General features: G+C 43.5%; 1 protein-coding gene across 1 annotated transcript in view; it reads left to right on the forward strand.

The window, feature by feature from the left end:
- LOC144508500 (contactin-associated protein-like 2) overlaps positions 1-22,284 on the forward strand; it is a 1,535,312-nt gene that overhangs the window by 1,413,615 nt on the left and 99,413 nt on the right. The window contains exon 22 of the mRNA XM_078236477.1: positions 2,118-2,211. Coding sequence (XP_078092603.1) covers positions 2,118-2,211 — 94 coding nt within the window. The remainder of the gene's footprint in view (positions 1-2,117; positions 2,212-22,284) is intronic.

Genomic DNA, 22,284 nt, shown 5'->3' on the forward strand with positions numbered 1-22,284 from the left:
CCTTCAATGCAGAAAGCCTTACCCAAATAGGACAAGCCTACCTGATATTCATAACTCAGCATTAATCAGCAAATCAGTCATTTTACTCAAGGAAATTATTGCAGTAGAAAATTTGATGAAGCATCACTTTTGGGATAAAATAATAGGTACTTCCATTTGAACATCACATACATGACCCAGGATTTTTTTAAATTCTTTCATAGGATGTGAGTGTCTTTGATGAGGCCAGCATCTGTTGCTTATCCTTAATTGCCCTTGAGCTAAGTGGCTTGTTAGGCCATTTCAGAGGGCAGTTAAGGATCAACCACATTGCTGTAAGTCTAGAGTTGCATGTAGACCAGACCAGGTAAGGATGACAGATTTCCCTCTCGAAAGAGCATTGATGAACCAGATGGGTTTTCATAACAATTGATGATCGATAATAATTTCATGAGACTAGCTTTGAATCCAGATTTTTCTTAGTTAAATGAATTTATTGATTAATTGAATTCAAATTCCACCAGCTGCCATGGTGGAATCTGAACCCTTGTCACTAGAGCATGAGCCACTGGATTACTAATACAGTGACATTGCCACAATGCCATTTTCTCCCCATAATGCATGTACTACTAACAACAGATTATAAAGAGCAAAGAAATCCAGCCATCCATCCCTTTAACAATCCTCCATTTCTCACTTCACCCTCAAAACACACTCCCAAACAGAAAACATTTCCTATTAATTTTCGGGATTTGATTATGAGCAAAATTTCCTCAAGAAAAACATCTTAACGACTACATAAATTAAAACATTGCAGCTGTTGAAAGTGCAATTATCCAAAAATGTTTCTAATTTCTTTGAGCTTTCATTGCAAGATGGTATCTTGAATGTTTCTCTGAGAAGTGCAACTTCAAATAGGACTAACACCTCAAGTTGGCATTTAAGTCCTACTAATTATCACTTTTTATTACACCAATGAAAGGGTTCTATTGTAAATCACTTTAAGTATGGTTCAATGAATAAACAAAAATTTTTGTTTAATCATTTGTAGTTTATATGAGCCTAACATTTGAAGTTCTTTTCTCACTGCTATGTATTCTTTCCATTTGATTGGCAAGCCATATTAATTCATATCACCTTTGCCACCTAGAGAGGATAGTTGTATAATCGGATATAAAATAGGTTTGCATTTATATAATGTATTTCACAACCACAGATGTTTTAAAACCAGTTAAATAAATTTAAATTGCTGCTGTAACATACATTAGAAAAGATGTAAATCAATGAAACTTATGTTTCAATGAAGTGATGTAATAGATGTAGATGTACACACAAAAAAGAATTACCTATTGTAAGGAAACATTTACATAGCTCAATACTATGCAGACACTTCACCATGTTACCAATTTAGAATGATATTTACTGTAAGTGTCCTGCTTATCATTCATTAGAACATTATAGAGTCTTTATTATCTAATATATATATATAGAGTCTTTACTATCTAACTATAAAATCTCGAGGGAACTGTCTGGGAAATGCCATAGTATTTAATATTTGGGTAAAAGGCAGATTGTATTTTTTTTAAATGAATGTTCCTGTAATCTGTTGTTGACATGGGGGGAGTTCCTGTATTCTGTTATTGACATGGGGGGGGGGTGGGGGGTGAATTTTACTGTCCCGCCCTCCATGGGAAGCGGAGCAGCCGAGGGGTGGACCATGGAAAGGTCCGTTGACCTTGGGCAGGATTTTTTGGTTTCAGGGTGACGCGGCCGGAAAATCCCACCCAGTATGTTTTTCCAATCTGAAATGTGTCAACAATTTAATTATTAAGTATAAGTGGAGGAAAAAATAATTTGTATAGCACTGCTTCCAGTCGTGTCACACAGACCATATCAATTCCCAAGGGTCAGTCAGCACTGTAAGCCACTACCTGCATGGTCTGCACAGGTTTCATCAATATTAAATCAGTGAGGAATCCATGAAGGCAGCTGCAGGTGGCATAGGCTGTCACCTGAGGAATCAACTCAAGTCCGTGGAGCACCATTTGAAGCAGGGCTAGGCAAACAGACTTCCCCTCCTAAATATCATTTTAATATGACCTACGTGTTGTTATCTTTTATTTTCATTCTTTGTTCAGCTGGATCATTATCCTGCAGTACCTTACAGCATGCCAGCAACTACAGACATCAAGTTTAACTCTCTGAAGACCCTGTTCCTAGGGAGAGTTGTTGGTAAGTGCAAGCAGTGTGACCAAATGTCTCTTCTCTTTGAAAAAAATGCCAAGATTTTGCAGTCATTTGAGGAAGTAACAGGCACTGACCTCAAAGAAAACAGCCCACAAATATCTAGCAGTCTCTGTGGACTTGCCCTTTCCCAGTGTATTTAAATCTGACATCAAATCAAAGGGTTCTCCTGGTATGCAGCAGCAGTGATGTCAGCAAACAGGGTAAGCACAATTATATTGAAGTATTCTCACGAACAGAGAATTAGAAATCTCTTCACTGTTAATTTAAGATTTTAAGTAGTAAAGTAAATATATGATTTGTTTAAGCTGGAAGCTAAATTAAAGAAAAATAATTTATTCAGTCACAATGGAGAAATTTGACATATCACATGTACAAAAATTAGCTTTTCGGGGCCAATGAAAGCATTTAGAAGTAATTATGAACTTAGTACTGTGTTAAAAACCCAGCTACACCTTATTCAAAAAATTTTAAAGGGATTTTACAATGAGACTAACAGTGAAAGTTTTTGTCAGTACAAAGTTTTGCCATTGATTGCAGTCTGTGGTGTTTCTCAACAGTGCAACCTCTGAAGAAGCATAGAATCATTGACAGCAACCTCTGGTACTCCATATTACTTTGCACATGTGTGAAGAGCCAAAGTTGCTGTAGATTTCAGTGGTGTAATGACAGTGAACACGGACAGTTTCACGACTATTCCCATCACAAAATCCAGACCAAGGTTTTAATTGAACAATACTGGACATGTATTGGGCGGGATAAGAAAAAACTTCAATAGGGCAGAATTTCCTCAATCCAAACTTTCTGCCACTGAAAATAACTTCTCATCGTTTACTCCATCAAACTATTCATGTTTTTGAACATCTCTCTGAAATCTCACACTTATCTTCTCTGCTCGAAGGAGCAAATTCCAGCTTCTGCAGCTTAGCCACATAGCAGAAGTCTCTCGTCCCAATCTATTGAATCTCTTCCACATCCTCTCCAAGGTCTTCACATCCTACCTACATATGGTACCTAGAAAGGAGCACGATACTCCAGCTGAGGCCCAACCAGGGTATTATAAATGTTTAGCATAGCTTCCTTGCTTATACATTCTATTCTTCTGTTAATAAAGCCAATAATCCCTTTATTTTAACAGCCTTCTCAATGTGTCCTGCCACCTTCAAAATTTTGTGTACATAAGACCATAAGACATAGGAGCAAAATTAGGCCACTCGGCCCATCGAATCTGCTCTGCCATTCAATCATGGCTGATATTTTTCTTAGCCCCATTCTCCTGCCTTTTCCGCATTACCCCTGACCCCCTTAGTAATCAAGAACCTATCTATCTCTGTCTTAAAGACACTCAATGACTTGGCCTCCACAGCCTTCTGCAGCAACGAATTCCACAGATTCACCACTCTCTGGCTGAAGAAATTCCTCCTCATCACTGTTTTAAAGGATCATCCCTTTAGCCTGAGCTTATGCCCTCTGGTTCTAGTTTTTCCGACGAGTGGAAACCTCCTCTTCACATCCACTCTATCCAGGCCTCGCAGTATCCTATAAGTTTCAATAAAATCCCCCATAATCCTTCTAAACTCCAACGAGTACAGACCCAGAGTCCTCAACCGTTCCTCATACGACAAGCTCTTCATTCCAAGGATCATTCTTGTGAACCTCCTCTGGACCCTTTCCAAGACCAGCACATCCTTCCTTAGATATGGGGCCCAAATCTGCTCACAATACTCCAAATGGGGTCCAAATGCACCCAGAAGATTTCTCTGCTCCTGCAATACCTCTAGATTTGTATTTTTAGCTCATTTTGCCTCTCCTCATTCCCCCAATTAAAATGTATCACTTCCACTTTCTGCATTGAATTTTGTGCTGTGTGTCTGCCTATTTCTCATGTGTTTATGTTCTCCTGAAGTCTGTTACTATTCTCCTCATTGTTTATGACATTTCTGAGTTTTGTATCATCTGCAAACTATTAACCCTGCATACCAAATCAGATCATTATTATATATAAAAGAACAGTTGTCTGAATACTGGCCAATGGGAAACGCTATCATATAAGTCTCTCCAGTTTGAAAAACAACCATTGACTACTGTTGTCCATTTTCTGTCATTAAGCTAATTTTATATCCAAGTTGCCAGTGTTTCTTTAACTCCATGGAATTTAATTTTGCCTAATAAATATATAATGTGATACAAAAGCTAAATATTGCAGATTCTGGAAATTTAGGGTGGGATTTTCTGGCAGCGCATGCCCCAAGACCGGAAATTCCTGCCCGAGCTCAACAGATCTTTAAATGGTCCGCCAAATGTTCTGTCCCGCCCGCTGTGATTCCTGCAGCGAGGCAGCATGTGTGGTGAGAAACAGAGTTAATGTTTCAGGTCAGTAACCATTCATCTATTGCACAATACTTTTTAAATGTATTTTAAAACTCAGTATACACAAGATCAACTGATTATCCTCACAAAACTCTCCATGACAATCCAAAAACTCAAGCAATTTAGTCAAACATGATTTGCCTTCAAGAAGTCCACGCTGATTTTTATTTATCAGCCCGTTCTCTTCCAAATGCCATTTAATTTTGTCTCAGATTATTGTCTTTAAAAGTTTCCCCACCACTGAAATTAGGCTGGCTGGCATGTAGTTGCCGGATTTCCATTTTTTAAACCGGAGTGTAACATTTGCAATCCTCCAGCCCGCTGGCACTACCCCCTGTGTCATGAAGGATTGGAAGATTGTGACCGGAACCTTTGCAATTTCCACCCGACTTTCCACAGTTAATTGAGGATGCATTCCATTTAGATCAAATGACTTTTTTTTGCTTTGAGGACTGCGAGATTAAATACCTCTTTACTGATCTATTTTGATGTAATCAACATTGCTATTGCCTCATGATATCCTGTTGCATTGGCAGCATCCTCCTCTCTAGTGAGCTGCAAAGTGAGTTGTTAGCACTTCAGCTATGCCCTCTGCCTTCACAGGAATATCTCCCTTGGGCACCTGATTGGTCCCACCCATTCTTTGACTACCCTTTCACACACTTGTGTGTTTAGAAAATACTTTTAAGATCCCCTTTAACATAACCAAGTCCTATTCACCCATCAACCTGTGTTGCCAACCTCTCTTGGTTCCCCCTCCCCCAAAGCCTCAAAGTTTTCTCATGCTTATCTTAAAACCCATGCATGGCCTTTGGTCCTCCTGAGCTTTGCAACCATCTTCAGCCTCAAACCTTCTGGGAACTCTGTATTCCTCCAATTCTCTCCTTTTGTGCATTCCTTATTCCATCATTGGCAGCCAGTAAATGTACTGAAGACTTGAAGCTCCAGAGCTAGTGGCATGCCTAGACAAGGTTGAAAAATTTGAAGCCATTTTTAGCCAGAAGTGCAGAGTGGATGATCCATCTCAGCCTCTTCCAGGCATTCCCAGTGTCACAGCTGTCAGTCATCACCCAATTCAATTCGCTCCACATGCCATCAAGAAACAGCTAAAGGCATTGGATACTGCAAAGGCTATGGGTCCAGACAACATCCCAGCAATAGTACTGAAGATGTGTGCTCCAGAACTAGCTGCACCTCTAGCCAAACAGTTCCAGTACAGCTACAACATTGGCATATACCTGGCAACTTTGAGAATTGCCCAGAAATGTCCTGTCCATGAAAAGTAGGACAAATTCAACCAGACCAATTACCATCCCATCAGGCTACTCTTGATCATCAGCAAAGTGATGGAAGATATTGTCAAAAATGCCACATTTCCTCAGCAATAACCTGCTGACTGGTGCTCAGTTTAAGTTCCACCAAGCTCACTCAGCTTGGTGAAACTTACCAGTTTAATAACCAAGAGGTATTTAATCAAAGTCACTCAGACTTTGTTCAAATATGGACAAAAGATCTGAACTCCAGAGGTGAAGTTAGAGTGACTGTTCTTGGCATCAAGGAGCCCAAGCAAAACTGGATTCAATGGGAATCAGGGAAAAAACCCTCTGCTAGTTGAAGCAATAACTGACACAAAGTAAGGTAGTTGTTGGAGGTGAATCATCTCAGATCCAGGATATCACTGCAGGAGTTCCTCGGTAGAGTCCTAAGCCCAACCATTTTTAGTAGCTTCTTCAATGACCTTCCCTCCATTGTAAGGTCAGAAGTGGGGATGATCAGCGATGATTGCATAATGTTCAACACCATTTGTGACTCTTCAGATATTGAAGCAGACCCTGTCCAAATGTGTAAGACCTGGACAGCATTCAGGCTTGGGCTGATGATAGGTGGCAAGTAATATTTGTGCCACACAATTGTCAGGAAATGACCATCTCCAACAAGAGAGAGAATCCAAACATCTCCCCATGACATTCAATGGCATTACCTTTGCTGAATCCTCACAATCAACATTCTGGGAATTACCATTGATCAAAAACTGAACTGGACCAGCCCTATAAATACACTAACTACAGGAGCAGATCAGCGGCTGGGAGTACTGTGGTGAGTAACTCACCTCCTGACCCCCCCCAAGTCTGTCCACAAGGCACAAGTCAGGAGTGTGATGGAATACTCTCCACTTGTCTGGATGAGGGTAATGAAGTTTATATGGATTGTGTAGATGAGGGTAGTGCAGTCGATGTAGTTTATATGGATTTCAGCAAAGCCTTTGACAAGATGGAAGAGTTGTAAAGTAGGTAAATTCACATGGGATACAGGATAATTTGATAAAGTGGATTCAAAATTGGCTCAGTTGTAGGAGACAGAGAGTGATGATAGAAGGCTGCTTTAGTGACTGGAAGCCAGTGTCCAGTGGCGTACTACAGGGGTTTGTGTTGGGCTCCCTATTATTCGTCATTTATATAAATGGCATTGATGACTATGTGGGGGTAGGATTATTAAGTTTGTGGATGACACAAAGATTGGATGGGTGGTTAATAATGAGGCAGAGTGTCTTGGGCTACAAGAAGATATAGACGGAATGGTCAAATGGGCAGATAATTGGCAGATGGAATTTAACCCTGAAAAGTGTGAGTTGATATGCTTTGGAAGGAATAATTTGACAAGAAAGTATTCAATGAATGGTAGGACACAAGGAAGTTCTGTGGAACAAAGAGATCTTGGCGTGTTTGTCCACAGATCTCTGAAAGTGGAAGGGCATGTTAGTAGGGTGGTGAAAAAGACATACGGGACACTTGCCTTTATCAATCGAGGCAGAGATTACAAAAGCAGGGAAGTCATGTTGGAGTTGTACAGAACTTTGATGAGGCCACAGCTAGAATACTGTGTGCAATTCTGGTCGCCACATTATCAGAAGGATGTGATTGCATTGGACAGGGTACAGAGGAGATTCACCAGGATGCTGCCTGGGATGGAACATTTAAGTTATGAAGAGAGGTTGGATAGGCTTGGGTTGTTTTTGTTGGAGCAGAGAAGACTGAGGGGTGACCTGATTGAGGTGTACAAGATTATGAGAGACATGGACAGAGTGGATAAGGAGCAGCTGTTCTCCTTAGTTGAAGTGTTGGTCACGAGGAGACATAGGTTCACGGTGAGGGGTAGGAGGCTTGGGGGGATGTGAGGAAAAACATTTTACCCAGAGGATGGTGACGGTCTGGAATGCGCTGCCTGGGAGGGTGGTAAAGGCGGGTTACTTCATATCCTTTAAAAAGTACCTGGATGAACACTTGGCACATCATAAATTTCAGGGCTGTGGACCAAGTGTTGGCAGATGGGATTTGGTGGGAGTTCAGGTGTTTCTAATGTGTCGGTGCAGACTCAATGGGCTGAAGGGCCTCTTCTGCACTGTATGATTCTATGATCCCCAAAAACACCCAAGAACCTTGACACTATCTCGGACAAAGCAGCCCGCTTGGTTCACAGCCCATCCATTCCCTCCACCACCGACGAGTGGCAGCAGTGTGTATCATCTACAAGATGCATTGCAGCAACTCACCAAGGTTCCTCCCAAACCCACAACTTCTACCACCTAGAAGGCCAAGAGCAGCAAATGCATGGAACACCATCTTCACATCCCCCTCCAAGCCACACACCATACTGACTTGCAGCTAAATAACCACTCCTTCACAGTCGCTGTGTCAAAATCCTGGAATTCCCTCCCTAACAGCACTGTTGGTGCACCTGCACCATAGGAACTGCAGCGGTTCGAGAAAGCAGCTCAGCACCACCTTCTCAAGAGCTTCTGGGGTTGAGCAATAAATGTGGCCTAGTGATACTGACTGTCTCCTCCTTTACGACACTGCTTAAGACCTACTTCTTTGACAACTGTTTTCCTGTGTCCTAAATCGTCCTCATTTGTCTAGGTGAGAATTGTTTTGTTTAATTATGGGTTTTTTAAAATTATGCTCCTGTGAATCAGTTTGGGACCTTTTAGTAAGCTAAAGGCACCATATAAATGCAAATTGCTGTTGTACATTTAAAGGCAGGCTCTAAAGTTGATATCCACCTAATTTGATGGTAGGTATTGTCACCATTGTCAGTATCACTTCTGCAATTATCATGTGGTTTTGGCATTAACAGTGAGTGTATGACCTTAGAATAATAGTGGCATTTTTGAGAGGGAAAAGCTCTGGATTATAACTAACTTTTGCTGAAGTCAAAACTGCAATATATGCAACCGGTAATGTACCAATAATGCTGAGAGAGAGACCAATATTTCAAACCATCTGGTTCTCATTTAAGGACAATCAGAATTGATGAGATCGAAATACAGGTCTGATTTCAAGCTCCAAATATTCGAAGAACATTGTCATTCACTTACATTTAACTTAATGAGTGATTTATGTTTCCTCGCTGTGAGACACAGAAGATTAATCTGGAGCTATAAAAACGTGCTCACTGACAGAATAGAAACTGCAGCTTCAGTGTGCAGATGAGGTTCGTATTCTACAAAACCGGCATCAGAACAATTGTGCATTTTATTATTGCTGGTATATACAAATAATAAATGCTTATGCCAGATCATAGAAATCGGGTCTCCTGTCTGTCACTGTCATTGTGGAATAAATATGCAGCGTGCCATCTACATGGGCAAGTTGATTAATAAGGTATTTTTATTTATTGTGACTGCTAATCAATGCAGCAACAACAGTGTCTATTGGTAAAGGATCAGAGGTCTCTGCCAACGTAAAGCAGTATTGGCGTTTCAGAGCAGGTTTATCTCTGAACTGTGTACCGGGATTCATAGCACATCATTCTCTTTGCCTTGCAAAGATGGCTTGCAGCATCTCCTGAATACTGCTTCAGATGAAGCAAAACCATACACACACTGATAATCCCATTTTCAGCCACTGGTTTGTGCCAGGCTAACTGGTTTCAAGTAGGGGTACTGCAGTTGGCCACAGGACCCCTGGAATACAGAGGAGGAAATAATCAAGCAGGTTTCTGCTCTTGATTACTACTGTCCTATAGCTTCAGTTGCGAAGTAGTCATGTATGGTGATACTGAAAGTAAGATCAGGCTTGCACTGGCCAAATAGCCATCACATGTTCACCATCTGGTCTGATACATGCCGAACAGTCACTTATGTGAGGTACTGTATGGAAACCAGTGCCCATTGAATTGTACCTAGTGTGGGTTAACAACTCTAGGACAGAGGGGATAAATCTGGCAAGAAACTCTCGATCATTTTTTCAGGAGTATCTGAGTTAATTTATCCTCTTAGAATCTTTCTATGTCCTCTCTCAAATTGGCTCCACTGAAAAGAACAAGAATGAAAACTCTTTGTCCTTCAAATATTTAATACATATAATGAGTAAAATGATTTTGTTTCAAGAATCCCCTTAAGAAATGTGTATATGCTGTCGGAGTGTGATGGTAATTGTTCAGCTGCTGCCTTCAATCCTGCACACTTTATTCATAAAGTGACAGGCACAGATTAGTTGCAGAATGAAAACTGACAAAGGACACATTGGGAGGTAAAGATGACTGAACAGTTTGGATTTCGCCTGTCCCTTAAGTCCTTTGATATGATTTTTTTGATGTTTCCTCTGATTTAAAAAAAATAAATAAAAGGTTGCAACAACTTCAGTGTGTCATGTGGAGAAGATTTTTTAAATTATTTTTTTATGGAATGTGGGCATGGCTAACAGGGCCAACATTTGCTGCCCTTCCCAAAGCCCCTTGTGAAGGTGGTGGTGAGTCACCACCTTGAACCGCTGCAGGCCACATGGTGTCGGTGCATCTTGTATACAGTACACACTGCTGCCACTGCATGTTAATGGTGGAGGGAGCAAATGTTTAAGTTGGTAGATGGGGTGCTGATTAAGCAGAATGCTTTGTGCTGGATGGTCTTGAGCTTTTTGATTGCTGCTGCAGCCGCACTCATCCAGGCAAGTGGGGAATATTTCATCGCGCGCCCAACTTGTGCCTTGTAAATGGTGGACAGTTTTGTGGAGTCTGGAGCTGAAATGCTTGCTTCAGAATTCCCAGTCTTTGACCTGCTCTTGTAGTCACATTATTTATATGGCTAGTCCAGTTAAGTTTCTGGCCAGTGTTGATAGCAGGGGATTCAGCAATGGTAATGTCAATGAATGTGATGGGATAATGTTAGGTTGATTAGGTTAGGTTAGGTTGATTGGCCATGGTAAATTGACACTAGTCTCAGGGGGATTTGTAGGGTAAATATGTGGGGTTACGGGAATAGGGCCTGAGTGGGATTGTGGTCGATGCATACTTGATGGGCTGAATGGACTCCTTCTGCACTGTAGGGATTCTATGAATGGTTAGATTCTCTCTTGTAGAAGGTGATCATTGCCTGGCATTTGTGTGGTGCAAATGTTACTTGCCACTTACCAACCCAAGCCTGACTGTTGTCCAGGCCTTGCTACTTATGGCTAGGATTGCTTCGGTATCTGAGGAGTTCAATTGAATTTAAATTCCACCAGGTGCCGTGGTGGATTTGAACCCATGTCCCTGGGCATTAGCCTGGGCCTCTGGATTACTGGTCTAGTGACATTAGTACTATGCCTCGGTCTCCCCTCAAATGGTCTATTGTAGTGTTAAAGAGTGCCCTCTAGAGTTAATTTTTGTGTCATTTTGAAATCCACATTTTTTATTCATTTTAATAGATTCCTATGATTTTTTTAAAAATATGTTAATGACGATCAGGAGATCTACTGCATTTGAATTTGTAGTTGTAAAATTAACACTTTCCCCAACATGCAAAGAAGGTATTATAACAATGAAGAAATGATTGGGGCAACCAGAATGATTGAGGGGATGGGGAGATTGGATTATAAAAGACAATTATGTAAATTGGACATGTTCCCACAGAGATTGAGAGGTGATATGATTGCTGTTGTCAGGATTGTACTATAGAGCATGAAAACCTATTTGACATTGTCCCGGAAACTACAAGACCAGGCCTACACCTAAATGGAAGTGAGTGGGTGTAGGATGTAAAATTCAAACCTAATCTGCAAAAATATTGGGAAGAAGTTTGTTGAAGCAGCAGGGGTCTAGCCTGCCCACCCTCTTTTGGGAATGCCCGTCAAACCACGAGTCAATCAGGCAGTGATAGGCCTGCAATCAAGACCCTAGAGACATAAGTCTTGTCTACTGAGAGCCAATCAGAGGTTGACAGCTCTTGTGCTCAGCAGTGCCACAGGGGAAGTAATTGCTGGTGCAGGAAAAACACCTTCCAGAGTTTCAAGATCACAGAGCAGTCTGGAGCATGGGGATATTACTGAGGGGGCTCAGCAACAAGGACAGGGATGTGGCTCCAGCCAGTTTCCTCCCCCCACCCTCCCCACCTCCTGCCACCACTGGAGGTGATAAGCTGGCCACACAGTTTAAGCTGCCATGTATGCTGTATGGCCACAGACCCGCCTGTAGCTGGGTTAATACCAGCGGTGGTGGGATAAGGCTCTTAAATGGTAATTAATTGGCCATTCAAGGCCCTCAATAGACAGTAAGGTGCGAAGGTTGACCATGGACCTTCCTGCTCAGAACTTAATTCTGATGGAGATGGGAAAGCAGTGGTGTTCTGATACCCCAACATCCTACCTAATGTTTTCCCCACCTCCCAGCTCCCCATCAGCAAGACCAGAAGATCCTGTCCATTATTTCACCGCATGTGGTCAATCTATGGATCAAGCTCCTTGGGAATTGATAGAAGCAGCTCGTGTTGATTAATTCAGATGCAGATAATTTAGATTTCTTTCAAAAGGTAACGGGGGAAATTTTCTGACCTCACTGCATCTGGTGCAGATTGCATCAATCCTGAAAAATCAGTTCAGCCAAAACTGTGTGGCCACCTTGCCACCTCCAGTGGTGAGGAGGGGTGGGGTGGACCAGCTGAGAGCCACACCCCTGCGCTTGCTGCCGAGTCCTCTACAGCCCCCTCAGTAATACCCCATGCCCAGGTTGCTCTGTGATCTTGAAACTCTAGAAGGTGTTTTTCCTGCACCAGCCATTCCTTCGCCTGGGGTGCTGCTGAGCATAACAGCACAAGTTTGCAATCAACCCAGCCCCTGTTTACTGGCGCAAACTAGATCTGGGCACAAGCAAATTAGCATGAGATTAACTGGATTTCCGTTGGGACGTCACACCAACGTGAATCAGGACTGGTTCCACTAGCAAAGACCAGGCACGATAGCCATCCTCGGGAAGCTCGGAGGTCATAGAAGCCCCTGGGTAGTCGGGGACATGGCTGGGCATTGCCCATCAGGCAGTGCCCACCTGGCACACTGTGTCAGGGGCAGTGCCAAGGGGGTAGGCCTAAGTGAGGGTCAGGCCTGAGTGGGGGTGGGACCTGATGGGCACTATGATGGGGAGCTATGACGAGGCGCCTCAATTGGGGATATGATGCGGGGCTGTGCAGGAGTGGAGCATGAAGGGGGTCATGTTGGGGGGGGGGGGGGTGGGCATGTCGAGGTTCAGGTGGGGGTAACCATCGGGAAGGCCCCAATGCCACATGCTGGTGACCCTTGTTGGGGAAGGGGTGGGGGAACATGCTGCCGATGAGGTGGGCCGGGCGGAGGGGAGGGGTGGGCAATGTCCATGGCGGGGAGAGATGGGTTCTCCCAGTGTACTGTGAGATCAGGGCACCCTTCGAAAACGGTGCCAAAGCCCTCTGCAGCCAGGCTCGCTTGCGTGTTTAGGCCCCCCCCCCCCCCCCCCTCAGTACCAGCATCCAACTCGCCACTCTCCAAAAACGTGACTGAGTGTGAGACGATCGCAGTCTGGAGCATGCTTGACGGACCGGCGTGGAGAACTCTGGTATTCATATCATAGAATCATTGAGTCTACAGTGCAGAAGGAGGCCATTTGGCCCATCAAGCCTGCACCAACAACAATCCCACCCAGGTCCTGTCCTTGTAAACCAACATGTTTACCCTCCAAATCCCCTGACATTAAGGGGCAATCATGGCCAATCAACCTAAGCCGCACATCTTTGGACTGTGGGAGGAAACCCACGCAGAGAATGTGCAAACTCCACACAGTCACCCGAGGCCGGAATTGAACCCGGGTCCCTGGCGCTATGAGGCAGCAGAGCTAACCACTGTGCCACCTCTATTCTCACCATTGGGGAAAATTCCACCCAAGATTTTGTATGCAGTAATTTGAAACGTGTGGGGTGAGAGTCTTTGGCCTCCCAGCCGTGTGTTTCCCGGCGGTGGAAGACAGCATGGTGTTTGCTAGCGGTGGGATTCTCTGGTCCCATCGCTGTCAATGGGATTTCCCACTTATGTCACCCCACGCCGCCATGAAACCCGCAGGCAGGGGTGTGCTGCTGGCGGGACCGGAGATTCCCACCAGTGTGAGTGGCTGGAAAATTCCGGCCAATATACGGTAAGGGAGGAACATGATTTTAAACCTATGGTTCCCAAAGCTTTCCAGCACTGGAGATGTTTCTTGCCTGATGTCTGAGTCTGTTGTCCACTAATTGATAGAAATTGTTTACTATGATTAGCCAACAGATCGGTTATCATTCAATCATGCAATTTCCAGGATGATAGATAGTGAACTAGATGAATCTTCGTCTTCTTTCACCTAGTTTTTCCTATGCTATATTCTGTCACGTTCCAGATCTATTAGGAGCCATGAAGGCTTAGTACTTTGAAAATCTATTCACAACTTCACTAAACCCTGATAACACATAACCTATAAGCCTTACACAATTACATATTGAACTATTTGATGTGATTGACATAAGCTGATGAGAAGTCAGGAAAATGTAATTATTTCTCAATCTGAAATTATTGGTGACTTCTTGCCAGGCTTATTAATCTTACCATTCAACTGAATGCTGCTCTTCTACTGGACCATGTCAAAAGCATCCTGGGAAATACACTAATCACAGGACTGCTCAACATATTAAGTCATATCTTTATTGAATTGCCATAAATAATTACATCATGCAGAAAATGTTCAGATATTAAATCTGAAGGATAGTAGAGTCCAGCTTCATGATCAGGACATTAGTTCTGTTATTTTGCCTTTCCTCAAAGCTAAGATAAATCTTACATGTTGAATAGCAAGTTTTTAATTTGATGTTTGTACTCAGACATGTACAAACACTGTATAGTAGTAATATTCTCCTGTTTATAGCTGTCAAAGCCAACGCAAGGGCACAGCTGAATAAACATTTGAGTCCTTCTGTTACTAAAACAAGAAAATAGCAGTTTGTAAGGATTACTTTACCAAAAGTGAGACTTAATAATACGAATTTGGATACCAACTTAAACAGTTTTATAATTGAAACAAGTTCATCAGTGTCTATTTTACAATTGTAATTGTATCATCACTATAATCATTCAAGAAATGTTGAGAATATTCACTGGTTTTGCAATTTAATAGTGATTTTATGATGGAAAAGTGTTCTTTTTTTCATTTCAACGGGTTGCTCCTGAAAACAAGTTCAATGCAAAATTATGTGCTGCCATGCACTACAAGAAAACCAGCTTGTAACATTAATCATTTCTTTCATACATTGCTCTCTGGGAAGCAGGAGAAATTTGTGTTTAGCTTGTGCCATGTAAAAGATCACAAATAGAGATGAGGGAGGCCATTCAGCTCATCTGTCTCAGCCCTCCACTGAGACATACAATGCCTCCAATACTGCATCCGTCTGCCTCTTCAATAGCTTCAAAGCTTTCTTCCCCATTACCCTAACCGGAAGACTTTAGTCTAAATAAATGCTCCCTGGAATTAGTCTTCAATGAGCTCGCCTTTTACCAATTTGATCCTCATTCTGCAGTTGTGAGTTAATTTGAATTAATGTACTTAATTAGCCTTTTCTATTCCATTTACTCTTCAACATCTTCTCTCATTCCACTTCTTTCAAGCCTAAAGGGTGCCAGTTTTTCTAACCTGTCCTCATAATTTAGTTCTCTGTGCAACCTCATAGCCCTGTCAGCGCTACTTCCAAGTTTAGAACATTTCCCTTATGCCTCAATGATCAGAACTGAATGCAGTATCAAGGGGGCCTGACTGAGCACTAAAGAACTTCAGCATGACAACCACAGACTTTATACTCCAATGATTAATGATGATTTGTTTGCCAAACAGTAAAAAGGCTATCAACAAATTAGATTTGAACTTTTAATGTTATGGTGGAATTAGAAAGGGAGCAGAGCAAGCTAAATAACTCAGCTGTAAATTCACTGCCCAATGCAGAAGTAAATCATGCAGACTATTAAGTTCCTAGCTTGAATCCCTGGTTCATAGTGAGTTAACCAATCTAGCACTGAGTTCAGCAAATGGCTTCAGTACCCTAAATTCATGTCCTTTAGGGAAGGAAATCTGCAGTTCTTACCTGGTCTGACCTACATGTGACTCCAAATCCACAGACATGTGATTGACTCTTAAACGCCCTCTGAAATGGCCCAGCAAACCAGTTGACTCAAACTACCACAGAAAAATCAATAAGGAATGAAACCAAATGGGCCACCCAGCATCAATAATGATCTGGAAACGACAATGGCACGCCCAGCCGTGTCAAACCTGCAAAGTCCTCCATCTGGAGACTTGTAGGAGAGGTATCCCACAGACTAGTCAAACAACAGCCTGACATAGTCATTCTCATGGAATCATACCTAACAGACAATGGCCAGAATTCTCCCAAAATAATTCTAAGTGTCGAATTTGCATGAAAACTGGAGTAATTCACACTGTTTTTTTCAGAGGGAGGTCAGAGAAGAATCTTCCACACTCTGTGCACTGCAGAGGTCACGAGCATGTATATCATTACAAAGCTGTGGGCAGGGCCTATTCCCGCCCAGGAAGTCGGCAGCATAGCGCTAAGTGGGCCATTGCGCATGCGCCAATCTGTCAGAACTGAGATTGGCGCATGCACAGTGGCCCCACAATGCCGGCCTCCCAATTGTTGGCCTGCTCAACCGTTGGCCAGCCCCACGATCCCCGCATTGCCGGCTCTCCGAGCCCCCCCATGGCCCGATCACTCGTCCCCCAACCATTCCCGGGCCAGCACCGACCCACCCCGCAGTGCCAAACCCCCGCTGCCTCAACCACCAGCAGACTGACACCGCCCCCCCCCCTCCACCCAGCCTGCCCTAATCGCTGGCCTCCCTCCTTCCCCCACTGATCCTGACTGCAGCGTTGCAGCAAGACCTCCCACCAATCACCCCACCCCCATAGGCCCCACCCCTTTGGCACTGCCCCATGCCCCCTGGACAGTGCCAAGGTGCCCCCTGGGCATTGCCAAGGGGCACAGATTGGCACTGCTAGGGTGCCAATGCCCAGGGGGCATCCCCTGCTACCTGACTCTTTTTGGGGCCCACAATTGCCCCCCTTCACTCTAAGAGCTACTGTAATCCCTGCTGGAGTGAACCACTCTGGTGGGGCAGGGGGTGGCGGGAGGGGGGAGATATCAGTCCGGGGCAATTGTGTCTTTGTCTATATCTGCCGTGTTTGTGAAACCTACCTCTCCACTCACCTGATGAAGGAGCAGCGCTCCGAAAGCTCATGATTTCAAATAAACCTATTGGACTTTAACCTGGCATTGCGAGACTTCTTACTGTGCCCGCCCCAGTCCAACACCAACATCTCCACATCATGGTCAACATAAAATAAGGGATAAAAGTCTTAAAGGGAGTGCAGGAGTAGAAGGACCTGGGTGTATATGTGCATAGATCATTCAAGGTGGCAGGTCAGATGGAGAGAGCAGTTAATAAAGCAAACAGTATCCTGGGCTTTATTAATTGGGGCATAGAGTACAAGAGCAAGGAGAATATGCTGAACTTATGCAGGACACTAGTTAGACCTCCACTGGGGCATTGTGTCACACAATTGGAAGGATGTGAACATATTGGAGAGAATACAGGAGAGGTTTAGAAGAATGGTTCCAGGGATAGGAAACTTGAGTTATGAAGAGGGGCAGGAGAGGTTGGGACTGTTCGCCTTGGAGAAAAGAAGGCTGAGAGGAGATTTGATATGGGGCTATCATGAGGGAGCTGGACAGAGTAGATAGGAAGAAACTGTTCTCGCTCGTAAAAGGATCAAGAACGAGAGGGCACAGATTTAAAGTGATTTGCAGAAGAAGCAAATGCGAAGTAATAAAAACCTTTTTTGAGTGGTTCAGGTCTGAAGTGCACTGCCTGGAAGTTTGGTGGAGGCAAGTTCAATTGAGGCATTCAAAAGGGCATTAGATGATTAGTTGAATAGAAACAATGTGCAGGGATACGGGGGAAAAGCAGGAGAATAGCACTGAATCATAATGCCCATTTGGAGAGTCGGTGCAGACACAATGGGCCAAATAGCCGCCTCCTCCACTGTAATGATGGTGTGATGTATTTTAATATGGAGGAATAGGAAGCAGGTCTTGAGTGACAAAATTGAATTTTTTTAAAAACTGGATGTAATTATTGGCCATTCACTGAAAGTGTTCAGTAAATCTATCAACATCAGTAATTCGCATTTATTCAGTACTTTTAACATAATAAAATTCCCCAAGGAGCTTCACAGGAGCATTATCAAACAAAATTTGACTCGCAGCCACATAAAGAGATAGTAGAGCTGATGGCCACAATCTGGATCAAAAACATGTTTGAGAGAGTATATAAAGGAGGAACGAGAAGTCAAGAGGCAAAGTGGTCTCGGAGGGAATTTCTGAGCTTCGGGTCTCGACAGCTGAAGATAGGCCACCAACGGTGGAACTAGAGTCCAGAATTAGAGGAGCATTAACAACGTTCAAGGGCTTGAGGAAGTGATCGAGATATGGAGGGATTTGAAAACTATTTGAGAACTTTAAAATCTTTCTCCCAGGAGCCAATGTAGGTAAGTGAGCACTGGAACTGTGTAATTGTAAGTCAGTCCTGCATGACAATTATCAGGAAGCCACTTTTAGAGCATAGTTCTCCCATTTTGAGAGTCAGTGTGGAGGTGAGCTGCTCCAGGGGTGCCTTTTTGGCTGGGCAGAATGATGGGATCCTGCACCAGATTCTGCGTTTGGAACATTATTAATTGTGCACAGATGAGATTCTCTCCAATTCATCTGGCAGGGCGGCAGCTGATTCGTCTGCAGGCCATCAACAGACAGGTTCTAAGATCCCACCCACTTGGACCACAACCTACCACATCAAAATCTTCGTGCATCCCTTGCCAGCAAACAATGTGGCATCGCTTTGACCCCCTTGTTTTTGAGTTTTTCATGCAATCTTTTCAGGTCCAGCTTCCCCCCTTTGGTCTTCCCTCTGCCTTCCATTGTTCTGCTTACTGCCAGTTCTCAACTCCCCACCCCCCTACTTCCATCCATTCCCCCACTCCTTGCACATCCCTCCCTCCACATTGTCCCCCTTGTCAGGCCACCACAACCATACCCCCACACCTGACCCCAGCTCCTCACCTCACCTCATACTCCACCCCCAGTTGAAGTACGGACAGACCTTTATTGCAGTGACTCAATGAGCCCATAGCACAGCCCTGATAGAGACTGATGTGTGGTACATGGAGAAGAAGACCCTTGTATTCCCAAACCCAGGCGCAGTACTGATCTGAAACTGTGACACAGGAGGGCCCATGGGTCTAGCAATGCGGTGCTGTCTACGAAGACCAGCTCAGCATGGAGATGGAGGGCAGGAACCAGTCTGCAGAGTGGTGACTAGTGCATCAGGAGCAGCGCAGTACTATGGCAGAAAGTTGTTGCACTCACCTCAAAGTCTCGCGAATTGCCTTGTACATGCAGATCTCTAACAATCGGGTTTAAGACAAACATAACTTCACGCTGGCGCGATGCAAGATCAGAAATCCAAACGGGATGCCAGCAGCCAGCTGTGTTGATGAGCATTCATGTGATACAAAGGAAAGCAAATGGCATTCACACCTCTTGGAAGCAGAAAGACTGACTCACTATCATCCCAACTGCGAGAATTGCAACATGATTTTATGCTGGTGGGTTTCTGACTTTTTGGTTCCCACTAGATTCTCTGCTCATGCCTGCCACCAAACCCATCGTGGACAGCTTGGGAGGATTCCACCCTTAGTTCTTTATTTATAATTGCAGGCATTTTACTGTGAAAAGGACACTGATTAATTGAGAATGCTTCAGAATAACAAGTATGATTCGAGACCTTATAACTTTAGCTTCTGATCAGAGGCAAAAGGATTTGGTCTTGTCTTCAGTTAAATAAAGGATTAACATTGACATGATCCAGGTCTTAAAAGTGCTGAAAGGCAAGGATATAATAAACAGTTCATTTAACTTAGTTTGTGATTGCAGAGAGCATACAAAGACCAGATTGGCAGCCCTCGAGTTAAAGTAGAAATATCGAGTTTTATTTTCCCCAAATGATTTGTGGTTTGTAAAAAATTCAGTTCAGAAATATAGTCAGTGCTGTGTTAACAATTTTTTTTTGAAAAAAGTTGAATAAATGTATTGATAATAATAGGATTTAAGGTGAAAAGACATTGGCCAGAACTTTCCAGCCGTTTATGCTGGCAGGATCTTCTGGTTGACTATGGTGGAACCAGAAGATCCTGTCCCCAGTCAATGGCGCATCGCCTGTGCCACTATGAAATACATGGCAGATTGCACAGAAAATCCCACCCACAAGATGTGGAACACAATGTGTGGAATCTTCTGAATCCCCTTGGTGAGTTTGATGGTGGGGGTCACGTAATCAGTTGGGAGTGTGATGGGTGCAGACCCAGTCACCTTCCTCCCTCCACTCTGATTAAGTCCATACATGGGCCTCCTGCCCTACTACCAATTGAGACCCTACTTAATTAATGCCAGATGTTTGTGATGAGGGAAGCCTGAAAAGCAAACCTTGTGCTGTGTCTGCTTGCGGTCTCCCAGTGGGAGGGGTCTCTCATTCAAACGTACTCAGTGCCTGATCGAGGGACCCAGCATTGGGAAGGGGTGAGCCCACTGACAGGCACCCCTAGCCCCTGCAGCTGACCTCCCCCTGCGATGCCTTCCCCCAACCCACTTCGTACCATCACTCACTTGTGCCTGGGTCACTCCTCAATCCAAGGCCTTCGGTGGGTGTCATACTGGCAGCAACCACCGCCTCCCAGGCGATGTTGATGAGTACATATGAGCTATTGGCCTCTGTTTGGCTACCATCCTTCAACAAGCGGGACTTCTGCCCCTCGAGTCCGTGATCCCTGAAATGGCTCTCCAGTGACTTGTTAAGTGCCTGAGTGGCACAAGATGTGCAGGGTCTTACCAAAAAGAGATGATAACAAGGTCCCTATTACATACACAAGATTATACCTCATGGTTTAAATTTTAACAACAGCATTCAAACATTATCGATTTAATTCAACCTGTAAAGGCTAAATGCTGCTTGGTCTACTGTTAAGTTGATATCAATAGGTTTGATGAATCGCCTTGTGGGACCGAATGTATATCAGGAAGGCATTTAAGTTTAATCTTTGGAATTACTTTCATCCTCAAGGAGTTAAATAACTTGGAGGGATTCCTTATTAAAGCAAATGACAAATTTTTCAGAAAGATCATGAATGGGATTTTCTGCTCTCGTTTTTGTCTGGCGGGTTCAGTGATGAGAGTGGAAAATCTCGCGAGAAGTCCAAATCCTGTTTCACGTTGCTTTAAACACGTGATTTGATTGTCCCCTCTCCCCGACAGTTACGTAGTGTGTTTCCCAATGCTCAACATGGGGAACATCATTTGAATACATTATCATCTCATAATCCGGCCTCCATGCCTGATTCATCCCATCCCCATAAAAAAGTCCATTCACGTCGGATTGAGGGCATAATGGCTTGAAACCCGAATGGTCTCCCAAGGCACCTGGGGAACAGATTTCCCAGAGGAGCTCAGGTGAGTGCATTGCTCAGTGGGGAGCAGGACTCCTGACATTGCCCATGGGGTTCAAGGTTTCCAGCTGAACTACTGTGCGCTGGAGCAGCCTTTAAAAATGGCACGCTAATCTTCAAGGGACTAAGATGCTGGCTCGGCAAACTCAATCAGAACCCGCTCTGCCAGTGTTACATGGTGGGACATGCCCCATTATGCTTTTAATACTAAGTCTGGGATGACACAACAGAGAAAGCTTTCGCTACGGTCAGCGGCTTGAGTGTTGCTTTTTCCCATCAGCTATCAGAGAAAACTTTACCCCATGTTTGCTGGAGCAACAGATATTTTCTTTTGATTTAGTTACTGCCATTCATCCATTATACATTTTTCAAGGGTTCACTTTTTGCGGCAAGGGACCATGTATTCAGTGAAGACACATGAATTGTGTTGGAGAGAAAATTAATCCAAAAGCAAAACAACCATTTTTGTTTTAAACAGTAGCCTGATTTCATTTCAGATTTGCATTATGCAAAGAGGTCCATAATCACAGAGTTATTTTACCATGTAAATATATTCCAGATAATTTGGCTTGTATATTCAAATCATTTCCACTTTTTTCTCAATATGCAAAGACTGTACTCTGATGTAAAAGCAGTGCAACACTTTTTGACCTGAGGAGGAAAAAAAACTATAAAAGCTACATCTGAATCTGACTTCAATTTTGAACCTTGGATTTGTTTGATTAGATTTTGCTTTGCTAAACAACAGCACATGAATATTAGCTGTGCAGGATTCCTGGAATTGCTGCTGTAGGGTGCATTTGGAATTCTGCCAAAGATATAAAGATCTGG

The sequence above is a fragment of the Mustelus asterias genome, chromosome 2 (genome assembly GCF_964213995.1).
Source record: "Mustelus asterias chromosome 2, sMusAst1.hap1.1, whole genome shotgun sequence".
In the NCBI taxonomy this organism is placed as follows: Eukaryota; Metazoa; Chordata; class Chondrichthyes; order Carcharhiniformes; family Triakidae; genus Mustelus; species Mustelus asterias.